We start from the raw sequence: 27,617 nt of genomic DNA, 5'->3' as shown, positions 1-27,617 counted from the left end.
TATTATTATTATTATTATTATTATTATTATTATTATTATTATTATGAAGCTGCCTCAACTTTGCAGAGGATCAACTAAGGTGCAACCTTGCAGTAAATGCATGCCATCAAGGAAATAATCCCCTTCACACATCTCCCATTCTTTCCTAGGGAAATAGAAATGAGTCAGGGAGATGAGATAACCTAGACCGATTCCTTGTGCTGCAGGGAACCATGGTGGCATCGGAAAAACAAGACATAGCATGTCAACAGGATGAATGCACTCTATTGTGGGCAAATGAACAAAGTAGTCATTGAGGAGATGGGTTGGCTGACATGGAATTGGACAGTTGTCCTATCAAACTCAGTACTGTTGATTCTGACTGGCAGAAACTCTATTGAACTTTGGCCGGTTTGTGGGGGGTGGGGTTCTCAGTTCCATTACCTGAGACTGAACCAAGCTTTGTATAGACATCACTGAACTGTGATCCCACCCCCTTTTGCAAGTATGTAATTGATTGTGCTGTTCTCTTCTTGGTACAGTTTTGTAACTTCTAAATGGGCAGTGATGAGCAGTGGATTTAAGCAATAGCTTCTGTGTGAGAACACTTTCTCCTTCGCCCTCCTCACCTGGTCGCTGTGATAGGGAGCAATCAGCAAATATTGGCATCAATTCTTTTTTAAATTGAATCTTGTTTGTCCTACCAGAGTCCTCAAGGTGCCCCACAGTTAAAATAAAAAATCTACAAGAACAACTTTTAAAACAATGTAATAATAACTTAAGATCCACAATAGAAATAACAAACACAATGACCAGCAAGCTCATGGCAACCAAGGCTGTCCTTAAAAGGCCTCATGGAACCAAGGTGTTTATATATCTATTTTTGTCAAACCTCAGTGGAACAATCCATCCCAAGGGAGATCTCCACTAGAAAGACACTACTCCTTGCAACCTACAAAGTTAGCCATGATAAACTAAAGGTGCAAACCCATGCATGTTTAAGCATCCAGGGCTAGATTTATTTATTTATTCCATATATATGCTGCTTTCCCCCCTCTTGCATGGAACTCAAGGTGGCTTACATGGTCTTCCTTTATTCTCAAAACAGCCCTGTGAGGTAGGTTAGACTGAGAGTCAGTGATTGGCCCAACGTCACCCAGTAAGCTTCACGGCTTACACAGAAGAAAACTCTTAAGCTTTAAACAGTACTTAATAAGAGCAGATATCTACTTATAATCAAAACAGGCAAAATAAGTAGGCAAAGCTAGAACCAAAACTTGCATCCCAACTCCCAACATGCATTAACCATTTAGGGCACAATCCTGTGCATGTTTAGACAGGGAAAAAAGGCCTGGCTGGGGCAAGCTGGGAGTTGTAGGACTTTTTTTCTGTATTAACATGCATAGAATTGTGCCCTTAGTTCAACCAGTTAGTTCCCCTTCCACACAGTGGGTTTAACTAATGGCTGTTGCTTATTCCCACATCTTGAACCCAGGCGTCCAAAGTCCCAATCTCACACACTAACCACACTAGCTCTCAGATGTTCTTATGGAACTGTCTTGTACAGGCTTGAAAACAACAACTCGTCTAGGGTGAGCAAGAATTGACTCCCAAGTGAGTAGACATGAATTTTGTTAATTGGAAGTATTGATTCTTTTCAGGCTGTTGATGCGCTGCAAATGACCTACCAGGCTGCTTGCCCATAACATACTAATGTAATGCAGACTAATTTGTAAGGAGAAAAGATATCTAAAGCAACATTCATTCAAGGATCTGAACACACGAGAGGCTCATGTGGGAAACATGCTTCCTGAAATATCCAGGAGCCAGGCCATTAAGGGCTTCAAAGGATAATTCCAGGAGCCAGGCCATTAAGGGCTTCAAAGGATAATTCCCTAAGTAATCAAGCTTGGATGTTATTAAACCATGAATGACCATGGCTGAATTACTATACCCTGTATACTTTCAATTGGCTCAAATGGAAGCGTCTCTCCGGGTCTAATAGCAATTGGGGTGGTGGTGGTGGGGAGAGATTTATTCATTGGGATCACAGTGTGGGATGTGCAACCTTCTAGCCCCTAGTTTGTTTTTTAAAGTTTTTAAAAGATACGATGACAAACATGCAGTTTAGCCTACGTAAATACAGATATTTCAGTGACAAACTGGTTCACATGCAATTTAGCCTACATAAATGCAGATATCTGACGTTAACAATAGCTCAAGTGAGCTGTGTAGCATAGTGCCTGACTGTATAATCCTATATGTGTCCACTCAGAAGTAAATCCCAGTGAGTGAGTACAACAGGCCTGACTCCCCAGATAGATTGGTATAGGAATGCAATCTATCTGTATATTTATTCAAACATAATTTCCACTGTTTTTCAATGGGGCTTACTCCCTAGTAGGTATGCATAAAATGTCAAGCTAAAACACATATGTGTAAAGCACTTTGAATATTCTAAGGAGATATATAAATGCTAAGTATTATTTTCCATATTAAATATTATTTTCTTCCACCTCTGTATAATGTCAAGCACATTCTCTGATGACCAGACAAAAAACAGCATTTAGAGCACTCAACTCGCTTCCTGATTTTAATTTCTTCTTTTTCCCGGACTCCTGTATTGTGTGTATCAGGGACAGTGCGTGGGTTTTAAAAGTCTTCCATACCCGCTGCTCGCCCTTCAATCTACTTTTATACAGGAAAGACTCTAATAAAATGCATTTAATTGATACAAGGGAGCCCATAATCCCACCAGAACAAAATGCTTCCCAATCCCATCAATCCGAGGATAGAAGTCCTTAAATTGCCCAATCAAATAAAAGGATGAGCAAATAATCCTTTCCATCACAGCCTAATTCCATTGCGCCCGTAGAAGGGTGTACCTGTGTCTTCCAATCAGGCACCAGCATACTTCTATTCCAGCCAATCAAGTCACGATATATATATTGCCAAATGCCCGCTAACGGAGCAGAATGTACCATTAATCTCCCATTTAGGGCAGCTGTGGATATCTGCGCTCTCCAATCAGATCGCAGCGTACCCCCCTAATCCTATTAAACAATGCACAGTACGAGGTTAATGCTGCCTGCTGCCATCTGAGGCTATATGCACCCATCCATCTATCACGAGGCAGAAGGCTGAAATTCTTTTAGCTAAAACCAGATCCAACTTGTTTCCCCTTTTCCTCGCGGTGGCTAAAAACTACAAATCCCAGCATGCCCTAACATCATGGGGTAGTTCCTACGATGAATTCGCATTCTGTTGTGGGCGTGGCTATGATTGTGATGCACCACCCCGATGGGCGGAGTCGGGCATAGGAGGAAGGAGGCGAACGCAACCAAATCAAGCGGTTGAATTTAGCTTTGGGGCGGCGGCGGCAGCAGCAGCAGCAGGTGAGATCTTGGGAGGAGAGGAGAGGCGAAGGGTCATATGAGGGTAAATTGCGGCTGAGGCTCGTGGCTTCCCTGGATCCCCCTTAACGGAGAAGTTAATTAGCGGGGATCGTGGGGCATCAGATGTAGGGCACCTGGGGCGGGCGGGGGAGAACTCTAGAGGTTGGGTTGTTACTGATCGGGGCTTTTAAGGACGCTGCTGCTTTCTTTGCTTAAGAATTATGTCGGTGGCTTTAGGAGGCCGGTGGGAGAGACGGAACCGGGCGATGCCACCCGTCTCACTCGAGAAAGGCGGAAGGTGCATTTAGAGGAAACTATTGCGAGGCGGAGTGGGGTGAGGAAGCAGGAGGGAGAGCCCGTTTTTCTCTTGCTAATAAAGGTAGAGGGGCGGGGGGCGGAAGTTTTGTGGCCGGCAGTTTCTTTCCCAACAGGTGTCTTGTGGCTTTAAGGCAGAAGTGACTCAGCTGAACAGAGGAGAAGGAAAAGAAATTGGGAGGGGACTGTCCTGTGCTGAATTCTCCAATTTAGCAAACTATTTTCCTTTTCTCATTCCCGATCTGCTCGAGAGGGGCAGTCGGGTACAACCTCTTGCTCTAGGCTGGAAATCCACTCCCTATCCCACCTACCCCGGCCCCAAACCTGCCCCCGCCCCCTCCCTCCCGCGGCTGAGCACTAGCTCCAACATCGTGTTGTTGTTTTTTCCTTCTTCCTCTGCCCACGGGAACGCTTTGGGAATCTCTCCTTGCAGAGAGGAATCCCGTATGGAAAACGTTTTGTCTGCATGGGCTTTCAATTACAACAACAAAGAGGTAGGTGGTGGTGGTGGTATCGCATTTCCCAAGGAAAACATTGGAAAGGGTTCAGCCCCCAGGGAGAGCAGCTTAAAAACACGCACACAAATTATTAATATTCTATGGGGACAGCCTGAAGAAACTGAGCATGTTTATGGGATGGGAAAGGGTTTGCTGACAAGTCTCCTAATAACTAAAATAGCCTTCCCCAACCTGGTGTTCTCCAGGTGTCTTGGACTACAATTCCCAGCATCCTGGAAGTTGTAGTCCAATGCATTTGGACCACATCAGGATGCTGGCAGTTGTAGTCCAACCCATCTGGAGGACACTAGGTTGGGAAAGGCTAATCTAAAACAAACCTGAGAAGAAAAGGTGTGTGCATGTGTCTTAATTGTTTGCCTGCTCTTTTCATAAAAGTAACAAGGCTTTTTAAATTATTGAGATATCTACTTAAGGCTTGCAAGAAAATATGCATACAGGGCTATCCAAGAGATGTTTGCTGCCTTAGGCATTTTTTTTTTTGCCATCTTATTATTCGCTGAGCAGCATGACAATAGCACATTACTGCTGCACTCTTATACCCAGGATGGGAGTATGTGCCATTGAAGTCAGTAGGGCTTAACTTCTGAGTAGACAAGTAAAGAATCACACTGTTAGTGATCAGGAGCTGGTTTGCTTTGCTTAATTATCGGTTGATGTCTGTCTCGTATTTCTTTAGCCTTCCAACTGGTTCTCTGCTTTGGGCAGCTAGTGGGAGATTGGATAGTTCTGGACCCTCTAGAAAAGGGGGTTTATGGCCCAGTCTCTGTACATCTCCTCCAAAAGAGCAAGCAGGGTTCCTGTCTTATTTATTTATTTATTACATTTCTATATCGCCCAATAGCTGAAGCTCTCTGGGCGGTTCACAGAAATTAAAAACATTCAAAGTATAAAACAGACATATTCAAGACATATTCTTAGCTGAGGCAGACACCCCTGGAATTTGAGCACTGCCAGGTGGGTCTCTATGTTTGGATTAGTAGATCTCTGTGTTTGGATTGGCCCTGGGTGTGTTCTGTTGAGCATAGGGATGCATAGATGGGGACTGTCACTACATTCTGGAGAACCCTCTGTGCCTCTACTGCAGGAGTATTGAACCTCTTTCAATCCGAGGGCCGAATTCTGCTTCGGAGCTCATTGGGGCCACATTCCAGCGGGGACAGGGGTGAAGGGCCAAAATACAACCATATTTTAGCTTAAACTTTTACTGCCCATAACTAAGCCTTAGGAGAGGCATTTCAACACTTTTAGAATGGGGGAAGTTGTGCAAAGCCTGGGAAACTACCAAGCAATTGGCAGTCAAAGGAGTGGGAGTGAGGAAGGGGGCATGGAGATGGGGCAAATTGGGCCTGCAAAGCCTGAGGTTCAACACCCCTTCTTCTGCTTACTTGATGCAACCTCCTGTGTGCAAAGTAGCATGTTATATAAGAACATAAGAAGAGCCCTGCTGGATCAGACCAAGGGTCCATTTAATCCAGCAATTCTGTTCACATAGTGGCCAACCAGCTGTCGACCAGAGACCCACAAGCAACAGCACCCTCCTACCCATGTTCCCCAGCAACTGATACATATAGGCTTTCTGCCTCTGTTACTGGATGCTTATGTTGTTTCCTATTGGGGTTTCCTGGCCACAACCTGGAGACTCTTTTGGTCTCTTTGTGCCTCTGCGGATGTAGCCACAGCTTTTTCCACTTTCCTCTTCCTGGTCTCATCACTCACTCTCCACCCCTGCCTGCCTTGAGGCAAAACAAGAGTTCTGCTCATTTCCGAAGCTGGGAATAGGGGGCAGATTATGCAATGGGAGTAGTGGAATGGGAGAATTTACGGCTGCAGGACTATTAAAGCTGAGAGAGTCTGCATTGGGTCAACCATAATTTGGGATGCTTTGGGCACAGAATGGCTTATCTTGGGTTAGGGCATGGGAAGGGGACGTGTGTTCCTCCAGATGTTGGATTGCAATTCCCATCAGACTTCACCATTGGCTATGCTGGTAGAGGTTGCAGCCCGACAACATCCCCACCCCTGGGTTAGAGGGTTGGACCGAGTGGTTCACCTGGTCCCTATGTGTGTGCGCCTCCCATGTGTACTGTCCCTGAACATGTGCTCTCTCTCTCCTAATTAGGCTGAGCACTTCTGTACCATCACTGTTGCCAGTGGTGCCCATGGATCCGAGCCCCAAAGGAGCCTGAGTCCTGCCGAGTGAATCCATGTTCCATGTGTGCTGGCAAAGGCAAGAGAGCCCTGGATGGAATGAGTTCCCAGCATGACTTCGCCAACCATCCGCACCATGTCTGGGGCTACCCTCCTTTTTTTTCTCCTCCACCTGTTGGCAGCTGGCTGGACCCAGACAACAACTATTGGCAGCCCTTACCTTAGTGTAGGGGATGGAAGCGTTTCTGAATTCAGCTTCCCGGAACACAGCCAAGGCGTCTTGTTGGTGTCCTGCCGCTATCCGGGCCCCGACGCTTGGCTGAGCGTGGATTCTCTGGAACCAACAGTTGTCGTCATTGAGAATGTCACAGCTTCCTGGGGAGGGGGCTTTGCAGTTGGATTTCAGTCCGTCCTGGCTGGCCTGGCCCCACTGCAACTGCGGCTGGTGGAGCAGAGTCGCCTTGTGGAAGAACGGGTAGATTTCAGGATCCATGTGCACGCTAGCAATCAAGAACCAGTGGCCCACTCAGGGCTAGGCCATTTCTCGGAGAATCCTGTCCTCTATGCCCTCCTGCCTCTCATCTTCCTCAACAAATGTGCATTTGGCTGCAAGGTCGAAGTGGAAGCCCTCCGAAGCCTTGTCCACCAACCCCATCCTGTCATATTGGGAATACTGGGCCAGTTTGTGGTCATGCCCCTTTATGGCTACCTCATGTCCGTGGCCTTTTCTTTACCCAAGCCCCTGGCCCTGGGACTAGTCATTTCTTGCTCCTCACCTGGCGGCGGGGGCGGCTATCTATACAGCCTCCTGCTGGGTGGCGATGTCACAGTGGCCATCTCTATGACTCTCCTGTCCACAGTGGCAGCCACAGGGCTCATGCCGCTCTCCTCAACCTTCTACGGCTGGTTGCTCGGCGCCCACGAGACCCTCCATGTACCCTTCCTCAAGATCCTCATCACTCTCCTCTTCATTGCTGTGCCCATCTCGAGCGGCATGTTAGTTAAGTGCAAACTGCCCCGCGTTTCCCGCCTGCTCCTGCTCCTCATCAAGCCCTTCAGCTTCACCCTCATCATAGGAGGACTCTTCATGGCCTACCACATGGGGGCCTTTATCCTAGCGGATGTGCACCCTCCAATAGTGCTGGCGGGTGTCACTGTGCCCATCTTTGGACTACTATTGGGCTACCTGCTGGCTTGGTGCTTGAGACTGCCTGGGCCACAGCGCCGGACGGTCAGTATCGAGGTTGGAGTACAAAACAGCCTGCTGGCCCTAGCTGTGCTACAGCTCTCTTTTGAACGGGCCCAAGCTGACTTTGCCTCACAGGCTCCTTTCATTGTAGCCCTGAGCAGCACTTCAGAGATGTTGCTGCTAGTCTTGGGGAACTTGGCCTACAATAAACTCTGCCCAACTGGCTCTTGAGTGCCCACCTGGGGAAGTGAGGGCAGATACCAAAGATGTCGAGCTTTGGACGTGGGCCTGCAAGGAGAGATGGATACCAAAGGCCTTAGGAGCTGGGCTTGGATCACCGTCTTCAGAGGGCTGTGGGAACCATGGCCCCAGTCTCTCCGCCTCTTAAGGGGTGGGGGGCAGCTCGGATACAGAAGATCCGTATGAAGTGAGACACATTCCCAAGGCTGCCATGACTTGGGAATGTACACTGTCTGGCCTTTTCTTTTTTAAACCTGCTTGTTTTTTATACACAGCAAGAGGTACAGCTTAGATCTAGAGCTGTACAGACTGGGAGGTAGAAGATGGGAGCTGGAATTGCCCCATTTCCACTCCTGTTCACTGGGGATACAGGGTTTGAATAAAAGGAAAGAGGAGATAATACATTCTGTGTGACTGTCATTCTATTATTATTATTATTATTATTATTATTATTATTATTATTATTACATTTTTTTTTATTATTATTATTATTATTATTATTATTATTATTATTATTATTATTATGCCTTGTGTTGAGAAATGGAGCATAGTGGAGTAATGTTCAAGGCAGGAGACAAACTAGGATGAAAAATAAATTAGTTTCAAGTTGTCGCCCTGGGAACGTGTTAGAAGATTAGGATCAAAATGCCTATCATGCTAGATCTATTGAAATCAATGGGTCAAGCAAGTCATGACTAAAGTCCTATCAATTTCAGTGGGTCTTGATCTGACCCAATCACAAAAGCTCAAATCAGCTTGGAGTTGGAAGATAGTTTTCCTCTGAGTGTTAAGTTTTTTAAAAAATGGAAAGCAGTATATATTTTTTTAAAATAAATAATATAAAAGAAGCATAATAGCCTATTCATGCACACAACTTTTCTATTTGTTGCTACTGGTAAATAGTTTTTCCAGTGGTGGAGGAGTGATGAACCTGTGCCCCTCTTGGTTGTTGGACTCCAACTCCTATAATCCCTGACCATTGCTCCTGCTAGCTGGGGCTGATGGGACCTGGAGTCAAATTGACATTTATGCAGATTGCCTCTTTCCTACAACCTTCAGCACTCTGAACAAAACTATTGCCCTTCCCCCAGCCTATAAAGTTCCAGCTTTACCATTGCCCTCCACGTTCTGCTTGTCTGGCACTGGATCTCACCAGTGGCTGCTGAGAGTATGGTGAACTAATGGTGAGAGGGTAATCCATGCCCTGGTGCGGAGAAACAGCACCATTTGTTCTGAGGGCAGTGTTTGTTTGCTGTGGTTGGGTGGATCAATTTAAGGTGAGGCTTTTTTGGCCTAGTGCCTGTGATAAACACTGACTTGACTACTTCTAAACACTGTTTCTTGCCAGTCATCCAAACAGCCTCAATCCCAGTAGCTCCACTTAGTCTGTTTTAAGATAATTCTTCCCTCCTCACACATACTTTCTATAGTTGGACAGACACTGCTAAAGTTGGGCTAACTATTAGGCAAAGTAGTCCATAAAGCAAGGCCCCAGACAAACTGGGAAGCCTTCCTGTGGAGTAATTTACAGAGAGCCTCTCTAGGTGGGAAGAGGCCTATTCTGCAACCTTGGTTGCTCTAAAATCCTTTATGGCACATAACAAAATGGCCTCTTTCTGTGTCATGAGATGGGGAAGCAAGGCTGAAGGACTTTATAGTCTAAGGCTGCATTCCTATTCACCTTTATTTGAAAGTAAGTCTGCATTGAAACCTAAGTATTTCTGAATAAACAATATTGCACTCTAAATGCTGGCGCTGGGGAATAACGCAGGAAGAGAGGGGAAGAGGGTTGAAAGGAAGAGGTAAAAGTGACAACCAGTGTAGTGGGAAGGGAACAGAATACTACTGGATGATATACAGCGACTGACATAATTCTGTGGGGTTAGCGGGCCATGAGAAGGGGGCCTACCTCTGTGGTTATGAGTCAGAAGAGTGGGGAGGCCCCAGTATAGAATTCAACTACCATAGAGCTCCAGATCCTTTAATCTATCACTGGGCATTCCTGTGTAGAATGGTGTGGCTGTTTCCATTATTTAGGTGTATGTGTTTGGAGGAAGGTTACTTTCCATTCTAGAAATAACTCCTTCATGGTCAGGTGTCATGTTTTGCTCTCTTACTTGGGGTATCTCATGTCAGCCCTGATCTAGCGCTCCTCAGGGATGTGTACATCCATTTTGCCCACCCTCTGTTCCGAAGCCCATTGGGTAGCAGAACTGTAACAGATGCATGCTGTAGCTTTGCTACTTCGTCACGGGGATTGTGGCTGTCGTTCGTAGGGTTCACAGTTTGAAATAAATGGTAATTTTGGAGCAAAATGCTTTGGTGGATCCCAACAGGAATGTTTAAACGCACCAAGAGAAATTATGTTAAAGCAGCCTTCCCCAACCTGATGCCCTCCAGATGTGCCATGCTGCTGGGGAATGATAGGGGTTGCAGTCCCAACACAACTGGAGGGTCCTAGGCTGGGGAAGTCTGTGTTAAAGGGACAGCACTGGTAAGTTTGATAGAGGGTTAGGGTTATGTTTTACTAAGTAGAAATGGTTGCCTAATGGATCCTTATCAAAATTCAGCATTCTCCAAACATTGTTTCTTACTTGCCAGGAAAAGGAACCTGAAATAACCATTCAAAGCCTGAACTGCAAGGTGGACAGGAAACTCATATGTTGAAATAAATATTAATATATTGGAAGTAATTAGGGTAGATAGCTGACTTTGTTTTTCCAAAGCCACCCTTTTAATGGGGTGGTTTTCCCTCACTTTTTCTCATGTTGTAAACTGAGTTCACTAGAGGACAGCTAACTTTGCAAGGCCTCTTGGTATCTGTATTAGCTTGAAACGCATCCATGGCAAGCTCCATCTTGAAAATAGTGGACTAGGCTGAGATTTCATGTTTGGTTTGGGATGGGGAGGAAATAACTTTATTAACTCGGGAATTAATTAACTCTTTTGTGGAGTGAGGGAGGGAGTGGTTGGGGTGGATGTCACTGGCGGTTCAGCTTTTGGCTCCATTCAAAATGCACTTGAGTCAACAGCCTGGAGTTCAGGGGTCCTTGTTGAAAGGAGACTTATTCATTTAAAGATAAGCACCCCCAGATTAAAAATTCCCCCCATAGCACCCTTCATCTCAAAGAATGTAGAATACTCCATGATGGGGGACATTTTCTTATTTTCTGTGTGCGCGTGTGTGTACGTACGTGTATACACTGCAGTAAATGCTGCTGGAATGACTGAGGGATGGGGTGGCCAATGGTTTTGAAAGAGTACCCCAAGTCCCTCTGCTGCTGCCGTGGCCTTCACTTGTTTGCCTCACATATAGCATTGATTATCTTCCTCATTCCCCAGCTTCTCTATGTGTCGTCATGTTACCTCAGGCTAAAAGTCACCTTGTGGAGCTCTGTTTTTTTCAACAAATGAAGGAATTTGCAATTGGTGCAAAGAAGTTTATTCTGCAACAAAGTTGCACAAGTTTTTACATTTGCAAGAACCCAGTTGGGGTTTTCCTCCGGGAAACTTAAGTAATCAAGAAACTGTACTTATATTTCTCCAAAAACTAACTGACTTCAAGCCTGTGGGTTTTGAATCTGTATTCCTTTAGCATGGTGTTGTACAGGGTGGCAACCTAGAGAATGCTCCTGTTTCTTTAACAGCCCCACAACTATGAAGGGGAAGGTAGCTGCAGCATCTCCTGCCCTGTCCCTTTGCCTCCCCTTTACTCCCACTAGCTGGAACTCATTTTGCCCCACAGCAAGTAGGAGGAAGTAGATAGGTGTCAGTGTCAGGGAAGGAGACCCCATGTTTCTTAAAGTAATGGGGGTTCTCCCACTTCCAACTCCCCTTGAGATTGATGGTTAGATTTCAATTTAGAGGTGTACTAGTAAATTTTGAAGTGCAGACACTCATCGAGCCAGTTCGCATGTGACAGGTAAACCCATGGGGTGTCATGTACACGTGGGCCTGCCATTTCTGCTTTTACTCAGTAACTCATGAACAGTTCCGTCGTAGGTTGCTGATGCTTCATCCAAACTTGGACAGTTGGATTGCTAAACAACCCAGTGTTTAACCCAACTATAAGCCACAGGTTAACCACTGGGTTGTTTAGCCGCTAACCAACCCAGCAGTCCAGGTTCTGCAACCTACAACAGAGCCACTCATGGGTTGCTGATTAAAACTGGAAGTGGGCATATGTAGAAGGTAGCATGCTTGCTCTTGCCTGCTCATGCATGACAGCCCAAGCATTGTTTAACCCATGGGCTATCATGTGAATCAGGTTATCATAATAGTCTCCATAGCCACAACCCTAAGGAGAGTCCAAAAATGCGGGAAGCAGTGTTTCATTTTGTAAAAAAAAAAAAAAAGTTTTAGAAATTTCATCCCCATCAGGAGCAGGTCTTTTGTAAAGCTAATTCGTCTTAATTGCCCATTTAAGACCAGAGCATCCCAAAGTCTTTTAGGGGGAATGCAACTCCAGTCAAGATGAGTTGTAAACCTCCATCAATACCTCAGTCTTTTCGGAATTCCCAACCCACAATACCTCCGTCTTGTCGGAATTAAGTCTCATCTCCCTCCACCACAAAACAGCCTGCAGACATTGGTTCAAAAGGTCCACAGTCTCCCTGGCATGTGTAGATGGAAATGAGAGGCAAAGCCAAATATGATCCACATACTGATGACCCTACAAGTCCTGGCTACACTGCACCACTGCTCCCATTCTTGATTAGTTTTCAAAGGGTTCACAGGCCAAAAGGGAGAGAGATATGTGTGTGTGCCTGCTAACGTACATAATTGGAACCACGGAGAAAGTGCACAAACTGACTCATTCCAATGTACTGTGATCTCTCCACGAAGAGGGGTAGAGGAAATACGTGCTCCATATTTGCAGTAGAAGGCAGTTGTGCACAAAGCTGATTCGCTGGAACCCGTAATATCACAAAGCCACTCTCCAACTTCTGGAGCAGTCCTTTTACATTTCAAAAACGTTCTTTTTCTTCCTCTTTTAAAGAAAAATGGAGTGAATCAAAATGTACATTCAACTTAGGCCAGATCTTCACCTTGTGTTAAATCATTACGAATGTGGAATCAAAAGCAGGATATAACACTGTTAAAGTGGTATATGGAATGTGGGTTGTGCTCCAACAGTTAGTGCACTTCAATACTGCTATAAAGCAGTAGGGTAGATCTAGCCCTAATAAATACACATGCAGTGTTTTAAAGTAAAAACACAGGTAGCCCACCTGAAGCATGAAGACAGGTGCGAGACTTACAAGTGAGTCAGCATTTGAATCATTGACTAGTAATTCAGTAAAATGCATTGCAAGGCCAGGTGGAAACTGGGCTCACTTCATGGGCAAGAAAAAATGTAACAAGTCCTGTTTTCTATGTATACCTGTATGCAATCTAGAGGAAGAGACCACCAACATACGTTACGTTGTTCTACATACTCAGATGCATCATATGGTACAGAAGTTCTGGAGCTGTACCACTTCAGATTACATGTGAGGAATTTTATTTAAGAATGCTTCCCCTAATCAAAATCTCCCTGCTGCTGGAAAATTAGCCATGTCAGGAAGAGGGTGCTGGCTCAGTCTTCTCCCTAACATGCAAATTTGTTGAATGCAGGGGATTTTTTTTGCATATACACAGGAACATTTGAACTGCACAGTCCCACACACCCACAGCCTGAATGGTGCAGTCCCAGCAAACTCTATACCACCACTTGATATAACCTGCATGTTTCAGTCAGTGCTAACACACAGTGGTTGTTTCAAACCACAAAGCAGACATGGTAACTCTCTTGTTGGGATAAAAAGGCACTATCAGAACCAATCAATTTTATGCAGCTGTGCTATGAATTCCAGGTGTGATGACTTTTTTTTTAGATTGAACTCTTTAGTCATCCTTTAAAATGCAATGAGGTTGACATAAGGTAAGATGTTCTCTGGAAGAAAGCAGCACTGACTAATGGAAGGGATTGTCGATATAATCCCCCGAGCTGCTCAAGGCGGACTAGTTTTTCAGGTGTAGCCTGTGAGTTTTGTCACTTCCTGTACTGTGGCTTTAAAGACAGTTAAATAGGCTAGTTATGGTGATAGGAGACATTGCTAATTATGCAGGGATCAGATTAGAGCAACTTTCCCCAATCTGGGACCCTCTGGAAGTGTTTAACTATAATTGCCAGGCAGCATGTCATGACCAGGCTGATTGGGGATGATGACAGTTGTAATCAAACACACCTGGAGGATCTCAGGTTGGGAAAAGATGAATTAGATTATCACTTTGGTCCATTTGGCTCTTAACCTATACAACATATGATACGGTTTCATCTTACAGTCAGACTGGTATAGGGACATTATATAGAAACTGAGATAGAATTACAGCTACCCAAACTTCTGGTTGTTTTTTTTAACATATTAAAAAAAAACAACTTTCCTCCTTTGGTCCTTCTATAAGAAGCAGCAAAATGCCTGTTGTTGTGATGGGGGTGGGGTGGGGAGCGGAGGATCTGTATATTATGTGAGGAAGCACAATGCTGCTTCTCTTTGTGCTCTGCATAGGTAAACCCATTGCACACCCTCCCCCTGGCATCCTTGCAGGTGAAGGTCAAGCTATCCTAGTGTAAGGGATGGTGGAGAAGTTTGATCATTCTAAAACATGGACTCAAAGTGCAGCCATGAACTTATATTGGAGAGAGTAAAAGGGAACAGTCAAGAACTAAATTTCTTCTCTGTCACTGGTGACTCCAGTGGCCAGAGCAAAGGGACAGCGTTTTGCCTCCCTCTCAAATGTGTCCCATATCCAAGTGACTTTACTTTATTCCTTAGAACAGAATGAGAGGGCCACTGAGAACCGCGTCATACTCTTATCTACATAGTCCTACTTTGGGTTTAATTTCTTGGTGGTGCTGGAGTGTGACAGCACCTTGGGAACTGGCGTTATATCTATTCCATACAGACACCTAAGCCCCGTCACCATCATAACTCCCCCATCACCGCACCCCAATTTTTTCTGCCTGTCCTAACTTTGAACCTGGGATGTTGATTTTCTTCCCAAAGCTCTCCCAGGAAATGCAATGAAATCTTGTTTTCTAGGACCTCTACACTCAGGTCATGCATTGTAGTGCACATGATGAATGTATGTAACACCCTTTCACTAACTAGTTGCAAACAGATATCTCCCAATCTATCTCTGCAGCTGTGACAAGAATGGGGCAAGGCCACAGCTCAATGATATGCTTTGCAGGCAAAAGATGTTCTGACATCTCCAGGTAGGACTGAGAAAGACTCTCAGTCTGCAACCTTGGAGAACTGCTGCCAGGCAGGGTGTAGACTAGCTTTTCCCAACCTGGTATCCTCCCCCAGCATTCCTGACCACTGACTATTCCCATGGATGGAGCCAGTGCCAGCTCCAGGTTTTGGAGGGCTCTTGGGCAAGACACCCTCAGTAGGCCCCTTCCCTCAGTGAGTCTTTCTCACTGCCATTGTCACCAGCTGCTATTGCTCCTTCTTCTCTGTCTCATCACTGCTCCCACTCACTTGCTCGACAGGCAGAGAGCCGAGGAACAAGCAGACTGCGGCTTCTACTACTACTACTTCTCACCACCACTGTCAGGCCACAGCAAGAGGCAGGTGAACAAGCAGATTGCAAAGGTGAAGAGGAGGAGCAACTCCAGGGGGCTCTTGGCAGTGGGCTCCCGCCCGATTATGGGCCCCTCGGCATGTGCCCCAACCATGCCTACCCTTGATGGGACTGATGGGAGTTGAAGCCCAAAACATCTGGAAGGCACTTGGCTAGGGAAGGGCATTGTAGACAACAGTGAACTAGATGGTCCAATGGCCTAACGGCATGAGGCAGACTGTCCATAGACCATGTTACTATACGTTGCCATATGTAGGAAAGGCTAGTATGATATTGTACAGAGGTGAGAGGAACTTGGCAGGCAATTCGGATGCACAAGCAAGGTTCCATCCAGGCCCAATTTTGCTACTACTGTTTGGAGTGAAATCCTTTCCCCTTGTTGTCTTCCATTTTTCCTCCCACACTTGGATCAGCTGAACTGCGCCCCATTTAGCAAACAGACTCTTCCTCTTGTTCTCTTTGTTGCAAAGCGCGATGTCATACCTAATGATCATCCTGCAGAATAATCTAAAATCAGTAAGACTGCCTCAAGCAGAATAACTTTGGCAGCCAGAGGGGACACACTGAAGGCTCTGGCCTTTAGACCATTCAAAGAATCCTTTAAGAGAGGCCAGAGGAATATCATTAATATATAGTTGGTTGGAGATTATTGTTATATTTATTTATATCCTGCCTTTTCCCAGTACTGGGACTCAAGGCGGTTTACAAAATTAAAACATATAAATATAAATTACAAAAGTTAAAATAGAATTAAACCTACAGTAAAATTAAAAACACGTTAATTTTTTTAAAAACTAATAGGTTAAAAGGGGGTAGGGGATTCAATACATTAACACAAGTCCAGTATAGTTCCAAAAGCCTGCTGAAACAAAGAAGTTTTTGCCTGCCTCCGAAACTGTAGCACAGAGGGAGCCAGCCTAGCCTCCCTGGGAAGGGAGTTCCAGAGCCTGGAGCAGCCACCGAGAAGGCCCTCTCCCGTGAACCCATCAGGTGCGCCTGGGATGTTGGTGGGACTGAGAGAAAGGCCTTCCTGGAAGATCTCAGAGCACAGGCAGGCTCATATGGGAGAATACGGTCTTTCAGACAGTAGTGACAGTTTCTACAGTGTTAAAACTAAGACATGCAACCATAACATCTCTAGGTCTGGCATTTCTTTTTTGCCTTTGATGTATTTATCCAATATACTGAATTTTAAAAACAAGGATATACATCTGCTCCCATCGTGCCAGCAAACAAATTGTCCACAAATTGTATTATCATCCCTAGCCCCCCTCTACCTTTGCATAAAAGCAAAAAGGCTGTTATGAGTGCAGAGGAGTGAAGCAAACTAATATGGGGGCAAGGTTAATCTAACTTGACAAGGCAGGTGGAATGTAATCCTCCCAGCACACCTGTGTCTGTGTGCACACCTTAGTGGCAGCACTGTAGATGGGGAAATTTCCATGAGATAAGATCACCTGAGTAATTACCTCCAGTTTACAAAGGTAAAGACACCCTCTGCCTATGTAACTAGAGAGGTATATGTTTTAGCCACAACACTGGAAGACGATTCTACGATATCAACAACATTAAAAACTACTTAAAAGGAGGGACTCACAAACACTAAAAATGGGTTTCTCTCAGAAGTGATAAAAACACTGCCCAGATCTAAGCACTACAAACATGTCCTACTGGATGTAAAAACACAATATAATAAAACACACATTTTTTGGATTTCTAGTCCACCCATCCTTAAGACTCAGAACCTTTTAACCAAAAGGTCAGTCAGTATTATCACTGAAATATGTACATGATATCAAATATGTTTACGATGTCTTATTACAGTTTTGGAACCATACCCCTCTGGCATAGATATTATCAGGCATATACCATGAAGCCATCTTGATTGCTAAAGTAGTGGTGTTATGCCTACTAAATTAGCATCTAGTTGAAAAAGGTTATGTATACTGCCACACTTCACATCATCCTCTTCAGAAATCTTTTCGAAGTACGATCTCCCTTTGCCGGGAAGGGACATCTGTAAAAATCTGCTTGGGGACATGGCTAATTGTGCTAATAAGAATTGAACTGAGCATGTCCCATTCCTGCCTCCTCCTGTTTGTTTAATCCATGTGTTAATTGGTTTGGCATAGTAGATAAAAATAGGCTAGCAATATGTGGGTTCAAATCCTCACTCAACTGTGTAGCTTACTAGATGGTCCCTAGGAGACCAACCAACTGAAAAACGACAACAACTGTTTAGGTGCTCTGCCTGGAACAACATGGCAATTCTGGAGAAAAGAGGAGATCTATGGCAATAAAACATTGCTTACTGAGGCCCTTCTTTATATATTGCTGTAAATATCTCAAAATGGTGAGGAAATGCCGTCAATGAAGTATTTCCTAGAATAAGGCAGTGATAAGGCAGTTATAGCAACAATAATTGAAATATCACACACACCCCAAAACACATTTAGGGGCCCTGGGCATTAACCCTCAGCATTTCAAACAACTGAGCCTAGATCAATAATTTAAAAATGGGTTAAGAAAAAGATTAATGGATCACTTTTCCAGTTTGGCTATAGAATCAATCGAAATGTCAGTACAAGTCAAGTACAATCCTGTACTTGAGTTATGTTGGCTGAGAGGCTATAAGATTTGGTGAAAGACCCATTACACCAGTAGAATTTGAAATACACCAACACCATTAAGGAGCATTTGGGCTGCATATCCACTCCACTGGTAAAAATATACTGGGGGAATGGCTAAAACGAGATGGAGTTGTGGGCAGGATGAGGGTGGCTCAGGGTGGGGGGTACACTAATGCCATATCTGATCATCCTCCCAGTCACTCCCCTGGTACAACTTTACATCAGCCCTGGATCTGGCGTGAAGAATTTCCCTCCCATGTACTGCAATGGTCAGTGTGGTGTAACGGTTAGAGTGTTGGACTGGGACTTGGGAGATCCGAGTTCTAGTCCCCACTCAGCCATGAAGCTGAGAGTTGGTGACTTTGGGCCAGTCACTAACTCTCAGCCTAACCTACCTCACAGGGTTGTTGTGAGGATAAAATGGAGAGGAGGAGGATTATTTAAGCCGCCTCGGATTCCTTGCAAGAGGAAAAAAGGCGGGGTATAAATGTAATAAATAAATAGTAAGGGGGAATTAAAAATAACCACTCCCATGACGATGACAACATCCTCATGCTAGATCATAGAATATAGCAGAACTCAGCACCGAATCATAGACAGCATAACACTGTCAGTATATAAACCCCATACAGGAAGACTACAGCTCAGACGACAGGCCATGCACCATGGAACTATAACAATCTGGCCTTGACTTGTATACAAATAGAGCTAGCTCCCTGGGAAGGGCATTCCACAGACAGGGGCTACTACAAGGGAGGCTGTTTCCATGGCAGCCACCCATCACACTTGAGTGCTGGCAGCAGCAGCACTCAGAGAAGAACCTCTGGAGACAGTCTTAGGAATTGGGCAGGAAAATGTGGGAAAGAGAAGGCATTCCTTACAGTATAACAATTATGTGTGTATTATAACATCTGAGAATATGTATGAATCAGTAAGAGTGAAGACTATTACAAATTCTTCTACACAAGTCATCACACAAGCATCTACTTTACAAAGCCAAGTCAGCTTCTCACCAATTATAGCCTAAGTGCAAGTACAAATGTAATGGAAAGTGACACTTTATGAAATGGTGTCCAAAATTGTTAACAGGAGCCAGAGACAGAAAACAAAACCATTAGTTTGGACACTATGTCCAAGATAATTGCCCCAGTCTTCATAGAACAGGTCATTCTGATTGCTCATACCAATTCTGGATCTTTGTGACCCAGTTTCTCTGCTAACTAAAGTGTCATTTATGTACACACACTACCAAGAGCTTCACACAGCCCTCAGCGTGAGGGGCATGAGTGCAGGGAGTGCATAGGGAGCAATGTAGAAGTTTAAATAAAACAGTTGCAGTGCTTTGAAATAACCATGCCCTCTATCTCAGAAAAGTTATTTTACTCGCTGAAGGAGCCTGCTCCCTCATTTATAGTTCATAGGTAAACTACAGAATTAACTTTCTCAGGATTAAGGCCAGCTGATGCCCTAAGCAAAGCCCAATAATGGTGCCCCCTTGGCCCTTCCATTGCTTAGCCGGCAAGACATTAAGACTCAATAAGTGCTGAAGGTGAAATAAGACATTAAAAACTCAGTTTTCTTCAAGGCCACCCCCCACACCAGAACACACAACTATATTAAATATAAACTTGGTAAGACAGTCAAACATACTGAACTGTAGGTATATGTTGAGACAAAGATTGTCAGAAAGTCATCTCAGATGTCAGATGTTGGGACATATCGTGGGACACAAAGAGCCTAAAGCTGTTTGATTGGTTGTAATAAAATAAAGCACAAATAATAAAAATTTGCCACTCTTAGAATATGCTGCTAGGCTCTTTCTATGAATCTGGAATTCCTTAAAATTAGATGGCAAGCTATGGTACTGGTACTCTGTGGTGCCTCCTTCCCTTGGTGTCCTAAACACATGCTTATATTGCTTAAAGTTTAATTCGGGGCTGAATTTCCTTAACATACAGTGATGGCCACCAATTTAGATGGCTTTAAAAAGGGATAAGATTAGTTAATAGAGGATAAGGCTATCAATAGCTACCAGTCATGATAGCTTTATAGTATCTTCAGAATATCAATTGTGTGGAACAACAGTGGGAGACACTTATTGTACTCAGGTCCCACTTGTCTGACATCTGGATGGCCACTGTGTGAGCAGAATGGTAGACTAGATGGGCCTTTGGTCTGAACCAGTAGGGTTCTTCTTACGTTCTTAAAAGGAGTTGAGCTTGACAGAACAACAACAAAAATTAGAAGCCTGCGTTTAGCAGATGAATTTAACTTAAGTTTCCAAACAAGAGTCACAAAAATTAAACATTTTCAAAAAGTGCTTCTGGCCCCTTTACCTTTTGTGATGGCTCCCTTAGCAACTGTTTTTAGAAGGTACTGGGGTGCTCAGAGTTGAGATTTATGGAATTCATAAAGGATGCCGCTACTTTTCCATCCATAATTCAAGCACTGCAAGCAATACAGTAGTGTTAGACTTTATGTTTTGCATGTAGAAAATCCCCGGCATCTTCATGACGGGCTAGGAAAAAAACCTTGCCTGAATCACAGAATCACTGTTAATGAACACTTGTGCGAGATGAACCAACGGTCTGACTCAGAATAAGACAACTTCCTATTTTTCTGATTCTAGACAACTGGCAGAATTTAAAGCAACATTTCATTAGATGACTTAGTTTGTTAGAGTCAAGGGTGGGAGGGAAGGTCACAGAACTAAAAGGAGCAATAATAAAATTGACCAGAAATAAAGAATAATGATCTCTAAGAGACAGCTGGTATCCATTTGCTGTCTTCCCACAAATTAGAATTTGTGATTTTATAGGAGGGAGCAAGAGATTTTATGTTTTAATGGGGCGGGGGGAACACGTTTTCATTATAAAGACAGCAAGTGGAAATTCGACAGGAGCATATTTCCATTTTACCTTGATCGGGGAAGGAAAGGATGAACCTACTGAAATTCATCTTATCAGAGCAGTCTTGTAAATCGCCCAGAGTTTACAAGGCTTTTATAAACCGCCCAGAGAGCTTCGGCTATTGGGCGGTATAGAAATGAAATAAATAAATAAATAGTCTAGAGGAAGTGGGATCGAGGGAGAGATGTCAGCCTGCCAGAAAGAAGTCACCTTTGTTCCTTCCTTTGTAATTTCTTGACTAGACGGCATGGTTATTTCAAAGCACTTCAACGAAAGGAAGTTTCTGTTCCTGCCAGTTTTGTCTGAGTTTTTCTATTGACTCCTATTTGTTTGTATTAATTTCCCCCCGCGAATGGCGGGTTTTTAAACTCTGCAAGCTACAACCAGAAATCTTTATAGACCATCAGTGGGACTGTACCCCCTATCTAGGGCCTAGATAGAAAAAAAAGTTTTCTACACTAGTCCTCCACCCGCCCGATCCACAGCCTCATTCTGACTTCACAACCGGAAATTAACGCTTTCCTAACTTTATGAACCTAAGAGGCGCTCTAGCTCAAACCCTCTTCCACTTTGTGGTAAATGGCTTTCGGTCATATGACCACAATCTATGTAATAGACTGGCATATGACGTAAAGTGTCGCTCTTCCGCTTTCCGGTCTCCTAGCTGTATGGGATTTTTCGTTCCGCCCATAGAGAAAAGTTCCGCCTCTCTATTCCTTCTCTCTATGATAGAGGAACGTGCGGCTCCGCTAGAGATGGGAGATTGCTGGGACTTTTCTTAGCCTATATAATTACTTATTTTTAAAGTACTGGGCCTCTCTATCTCTGCCTATTCCTCCCAAGTGTCTATGGTCCAGTTAAAGGGGCCGCTTGGCTTTCAGAGCTGCGGGATCCCGAGATGCTGCTTACGGTGAAGGCGCTCCAAGGCCGGGAATGCTGCCTCCAGGTATCCTTTCTTTCTTCCAGGTGAACGGAGGCTAAGTCCGGGGCTGAGGCCAGAGCTGTTCCGGGGATGGGGGTTACTTGAGTGTAGCCCCCAGCCTTCCCAAGCCCAGAGGCCGTGGAGAGGGGCGTCACCTGGAGGATCTGATTGAAGGGAGGAGGGCAAAGGAATAGACCCCATCTGCCTCTGGGCCTTCTATCTAGGAAGGAAGATGGGTAGGGAGGAGGGATTCCTTAAATGATGACTTGTGAAGGGATCTGGCCCTGGCATACTTGGGAGGCTCATGAGCAGTTCCGACATCTCTCGGTCACACACATTTCTTTCGGTCTCTTTGATGGAGTGAACCAAGCCTTGCAGAAATGTGTCTTCGGTGCTGAGGCTAAGCATGGGACCCTGATAAGGAAGAGAGCATCTCTGACCATGTGCAGCATGCCTTCCCTTCATAAGAAAGCATCCACTACCGTGCCCCTTGCACAACTTAGGGCTAGGGCCAAGAGCTTGCAGCATAAATTTGTTTATTTCATACATTTGCATCTTGCTTTTTTTCCATCCTGGAATTCAAGGTGGTATATACATGGGTTTCCTGGTTGGGCTCCCTTCCAGGCACTGACCAAACCCAGACTGACTTGGGCCGTTTCTACACCTGCCTTTTCGCTTGAGATCGTCCCAGGATCATCCCTTTGCATCCAAATGACACACAGGGGATCCCAGGAGCAGGCAGGGACGATCCCTCCATTTCCCTGGGATAATCCTTAGGTGTAGAAATGGCATTTAATATTTATACAGTGTTTCCCCTTAAGAATTTCACATATATGTAAGCTGCTTAGAGATCTTATGATACCAAGCAATATAAAAATAGTTTAAGGTGTAACCCTATGCATGTTTAGACAGAAAAAAAAGTCCTACAACTCCCAGCATCCCTTCTACTAGCCACACTGGCTGGGGCATGGCAGGAATTGTAGGACTTCTTTCTGTCTAAACATGCTTAGGATTGCACCTTAAGTAATATGATCTCAGTATTCCTTGCAACAGCTGTGTAAGGCAGGCCTGTATTATGATCATCCCCTAGTTACTAATTTGGGTGAGCGGAGCCAGCAGAGGCTGAGAGGTAGTGGCTTGCCTAAGGGTCACAATGATTTAATGGGTGAGCTGACTCCTGAACTATGTATTTCCAGTTCATAGATTACATTTTCTACCACTAAGCGACATTGGCTCTTTCATGAGGCTCTCCTAGTTGGGGAAAGAACAAGGGAGATCAAATCTAGTTTAAGCTGAGAAGTGTCATATAAATACTTAGTAACATTATTTCATAGCCACCCGACAAGCAAAAATCTCCATGTTGAGAAAAGCTGTACTTGCTGGCTTTCTGCCTTTTGTGTAGCTGTTAGATACACAAGTTCTACCAGAAAAAGGAAGATGGCAGCCATAAATGAAATGCAAAACAAAGTCCCTTTTCAATGGACTAAATGTCTGAAAGCAATTGCAAGTAAGTGGGAATCCTTTCTTAAAAGGACTAGGCAGACCAGACAAGCATCTTTAGGTGTGTGGGATCTCTAGTGAAGTGTTGGACCTGCTTTTCCTGGATGATCTATCCCAGTTCTTTGCTTGAGGGCCTTTATGCTCGGATATGAAACTTCCTCCTCTGAGACTGTCAATTTGTGGGCCTACTAGCCCCACCTCATCACATTCTTCCTTCTCAGGTCTCCCCGGATGAGCGCATCTCCTCTCTTAAACGCCTGGTCTCAGAGAAGCTGAATGTTCCAGTATCTCAGCAGCGTCTGCTTTTTAAAGGCAAAGCTCTAGCAGGTGGGTGCTGATGGTGAAGCACTTGGGGATGGATAAACAAACAGGCAGTCAGCTTTTCTAGGTTAAGATGTAGGATAGCATTTGTTCTGAAGCCCATGGATAGCTTCTTACAAGAGACAAAATGAGGTTTATAATTTCCATCCGCAAGAGTAGATGAACCAGTGATTTCTTTGAATCCTATTTGACACAGCTGGTCCCAAAGAAGCTGCTTGACAAGTCGCAAGGCTTCTATGGGAGCAGTTACTCCTACCTTCTGTCAGTCTCAGGAAATTAGCAATATTTCCACATGGACCTATGGCCAGATTGGAGTCCACCAAGAGAAGAGCCTTCAGTGTGGTGGCCCCTTTTATGTGGAACTCCCTGTCCCTGGAGGTCAGGCAAGCACCACCACTGTCTTGTTTTTGGCATCTCCAGATAACAGCTTCATTTCAGGAAGCATTCCTTGACTGACAGCCAATGTTTTTATTGGCATTATGTGTGTCTTTTAGCATAATAATGGTGTTTTAATTTTTGTAACTTTTACTGTTTTAATTCTTATGTCCACCACTCCGAAATCTGTTTCAAATATAGAGCAGTATACAAATTTATGTAAATAAATATATGTAGTTAATGCATGTGGCTTGCTATGGCTGTGACTGTGGCCTTCTTCCTCTAAATTGGCCCTATGTAGCTTCTGGGCAAGGCCAGCCTACCTTTAGGCAGAGTGAGGCAGCTGCCTGAGGTAAATGAGTCTGGGTGTCATGAAAAAGCAACAGGTTATTTAATATATTATTATATTTTATTAGTATCGTCTGGTTTTCTTCTATGGGATTTTCTGCCTCAGGTGCCAGAATAACATGGTCAGCCTTGGTTAGAATGCACACGGACCTGGCGTGTGTGTATGCGGGTGGGGCACATTTGCTGTTCTGCCTCAAGCAGCCAAACGTTTTGGGCCAGCCCTAATCTGTGTATGAGGAGGCGTCTGGGGATTGGGATCAATGGGATTGGTTTGCGGCTATGTACACATGTGTTGTGGCGGGGCATTGATGGAAGTAGTAGAAGATATGGTGGACAGATGTATTTACTGGTGTGCATGTGTAAGAAAGCTGGCGTTTATATAGGAAATACAACGTTAAAAAATCATTAAAAAAAATTAAGAGTATATTTTGTTATGCCTGCAGCAACACACAAATGGAGCTTGATCATTTCCTTTCACTCCCTTAATGTCTCCCAAGCTGATAGCTCTTATCGGGTAGGTTTTTGTGTAAACCTTTTAAAAATCCATTTGTCCTTATTAGCTTTGAGCCCCACAGGAGTGAGTTTCACGGGTTGGCAGTGCCCTTCATGAAAAAGAGTAATCCCCTCAGATTTGCTGATATGCCCACAGACGGCTCTGCTGTGTCATTGAGGGACAGGATGCCTTTGTGAACTATGAAATAAGGTTGCTTTCGTGAGCCAAAACAAATATTTACTTCTATATATGTAATAAAGAATCTAGAAGCTTTGGCTTTGGGGAAATGTGTATTTCCTGCTGTGTAACCGCAGCAAGTGATGGGTTACATCCAATTGTGGTGTTCCGCTGAGGCAGGTCCGTCAGTGGAACTGGGAGGGAGGTGATTTTCCCTTCCTCCACACAGCCTCCTGTGCACTCCCAAAATCTGCTCTGGTGGCACGGAGGGCTCCGGTGGGGAGGAGAGAGCGGTTTTCCAGTAGTGTGACATTGATTTAAGCCAGTGTTTCCAAGCTGGGGAGGCAACTAGCTGAACACTTAGTTTAGCATAAGCGACAAACAGTCCTGCAGCACCTTGAAGGCTAACAAATTCATTCCGGCAAAAGCTTTTGCGGAGCAGGGCCCACTTCATCAGGAGCATGGAAGTGTAATAATACGCCTGACAATTTAGGATTCGACTTTCACGCATCTGTTCAAGTGGATTCTGGTCCATGAAAGCTTCTGCCATAACCAGCCTGCGACTCTTTTAGGTACCACAAGTCTCTTTGTTGTTTGTGCTACAACAGATTGACATGGCTCCCCTTCTGGAAGTAGTCCAGCAGTTTATTCCTTGGGAAACGGCAGCCTTCAAATCCCTGTGAAACGCTGGCCAGGGTGAGGCCGTCGCCGTGGGGCCCTGTGGATGTTTTGGTCGCAGCTGTGCGGCTTCTCCCTGGCTGGCAACTGGCCTCTCAGAAGCCATGTGTTTCCTTCCCAGATGAACACCGTCTGTCTGATTACGCCATTGGGCCCGAGTCGAAGCTCAACCTCGTGATCAAGCCGCTGGAGAAGGCATCGCCTGAGGAGCCTGGCCGCAGAATTGGCCCCCCACAGAGTCCTGCCATCTGGCACGCGCTGGCCCAGGTCCTGGGCAGGCATTACAGCGTGGCTGATGCCGAGAAGATCCTGGAGCAACTGCAGAAGGTAACTTCTCTTACAGAATTGCTGGCGGAGGAGAGGCTGGGAACATCCTCAGGGTTGGTTTTATTGACTTGTCTAGGGCTCAAGCTGCAGCACCCTCAGCATCAGTCACACGTGCAAGTCATTGCTTGATGTTGTCAACATTGTTCGTGTATGAACCAGACCATAAGATGGTCCAGGATGTTCTGTTTCGTGGGGCAGGGTTTGTAATTTATGCCTTCCAGATTAAAATCTCTTGCTGTATTTAAATGATTGCATTGGCTCGCCCCTCTCCTGCTTCCGATCCAAGCTTGAATTCAGACTATTGCATGATAAGACATAGGGGCAGGTAACAGTGTTGTCACCACAGGGTGGGCATAGCCCACTCAGGGATCTTCTGCCCCCCCTCCCCCCCATTTTCAGCTTTCAATAAAAATAATCATAAAAGTTTCTAGTCCTTTTTACTTCCAAAGTTATCAAGAAAAGTGTGAAGGCAATACTTTCTGACCAATGAGGGCAAAGGCAATGGGATAACCATGGAGCACCAGCCACTTCAGTTTTAACATTCACTAAATTAGCCTATATTTGGTTAAACTTGAATACAATTAAATCACTTTAAAGATATTAGGCTAGCTGTATTTAGGTTCTGGCTGTTTGCTTTGGCATGTAATCTCAACCTCCCTCTCTCTCACACCCACTCACCCACTAAGGTACCCTTGCCCCATGCCCTAGAATATTTGTAGCAATGGAACTGGCATTAAATATTCTCTCTCTCTCTCTCTCGGCTTCTCTCTAGGATTATGAGCGGAGTCTCCGATTGCTGAGCTTGGATGACATTGAGCGCATGGCTACCCGCTTGCTTCACCCTGAGGTGGCTGAGGCTGTAGAAATGGGCTTCCTGGATTAGCTGTTGAACTTGGGGAGTGAGCCCTGTCTGCCCTGTTGGACAGAGAGCCCCCGGGCGGGGCCCAATTTGGGGGCTTAATGGGAGCGATCCCTCTGGACTGCTGTTAAAGGGGCGTAGAGCATCTGTAACCACTCCCCATCCATTAAAGGTGGTGATGGGTGAGACTGATCTGCTATGTCTGATGTGTTCAGTGAGGGAATGATGTTTATAAAGAGATTGCTGGCCCAGTATTGAGAGATGGAGCTACCTTTGGGGTTAGGGACATCTGTGCTTATACATGGATTTCTTGTTAATTGCCAGAGCCCAGTTGCATCGAATATTCATATTTATTGTTTTAACTGAAGCCCATCTCGAGAGTAATGTTATCCAGAATTTGCAGGCTGAAAATCAATTCTGAATCATTGAAATTAAAAAAAAAACCTTAGTATTGCTGGTCTCTTGTGTGAATGTGTAAATTGCAGTAATATAATAGGTTATTCCAAGTCCCCAGTATAATCAGCACTAGATGAGACAAGCATTTGTCTAATGTTCTAGTTAGTTTTTATTTCAGTTTATATACAAACTTTTCAAAACCCAAAACAACTTGAGCATTTCTGTTGGACAACTGACCAGTATTTACAATTCCATGCACCTCTACT

The 27,617-nt window shown here is 44.7% G+C and overlaps 2 protein-coding genes across 3 annotated transcripts; both read left to right on the top strand.

Annotated features, from left to right (window-relative positions):
* The first annotated feature begins 3,318 nt into the window (after positions 1-3,318).
* Positions 3,319-8,186, top strand: SLC10A3 (solute carrier family 10 member 3). 2 transcript variants are annotated; one of them, XM_063123080.1, is made up of 2 exons: positions 3,319-3,374; positions 6,327-8,186. In XM_063123080.1, exon 2 carries the CDS (start codon positions 6,468-6,470, stop codon positions 7,773-7,775), a length of 1,308 nt encoding a protein of 435 aa, XP_062979150.1. In that variant the 5' UTR covers positions 3,319-3,374; positions 6,327-6,467; the 3' UTR covers positions 7,776-8,186. The 2 variants fall into 2 exon arrangements, with proteins under 2 accessions (XP_062979150.1, XP_062979151.1); XM_063123081.1 differs by lacking the exon at positions 3,319-3,374 and adding an exon at positions 4,139-4,183.
* A 13,462-nt stretch (positions 8,187-21,648) lies between these two features.
* UBL4A (ubiquitin like 4A) lies at positions 21,649-27,416 on the top strand. Its single transcript, XM_063123079.1, has 4 exons — positions 21,649-21,901; positions 23,599-23,704; positions 25,891-26,096; positions 26,869-27,416. The coding sequence occupies exons 1-4, from the start codon at positions 21,854-21,856 to the stop codon at positions 26,977-26,979; spliced, it is 471 nt and encodes a 156-aa protein (XP_062979149.1). The 5' UTR covers positions 21,649-21,853; the 3' UTR covers positions 26,980-27,416.
* The last annotated feature ends 201 nt before the right edge of the window (positions 27,417-27,617 follow it).

Source organism: Elgaria multicarinata, chromosome 3 (assembly GCF_023053635.1).
Source record: "Elgaria multicarinata webbii isolate HBS135686 ecotype San Diego chromosome 3, rElgMul1.1.pri, whole genome shotgun sequence".
NCBI classification, from domain to species: domain Eukaryota; kingdom Metazoa; phylum Chordata; class Lepidosauria; order Squamata; family Anguidae; genus Elgaria; species Elgaria multicarinata.
Note: the sequence above shows the minus strand (reverse complement) of the source record. Positions and strands in the feature narration are given on the sequence as shown.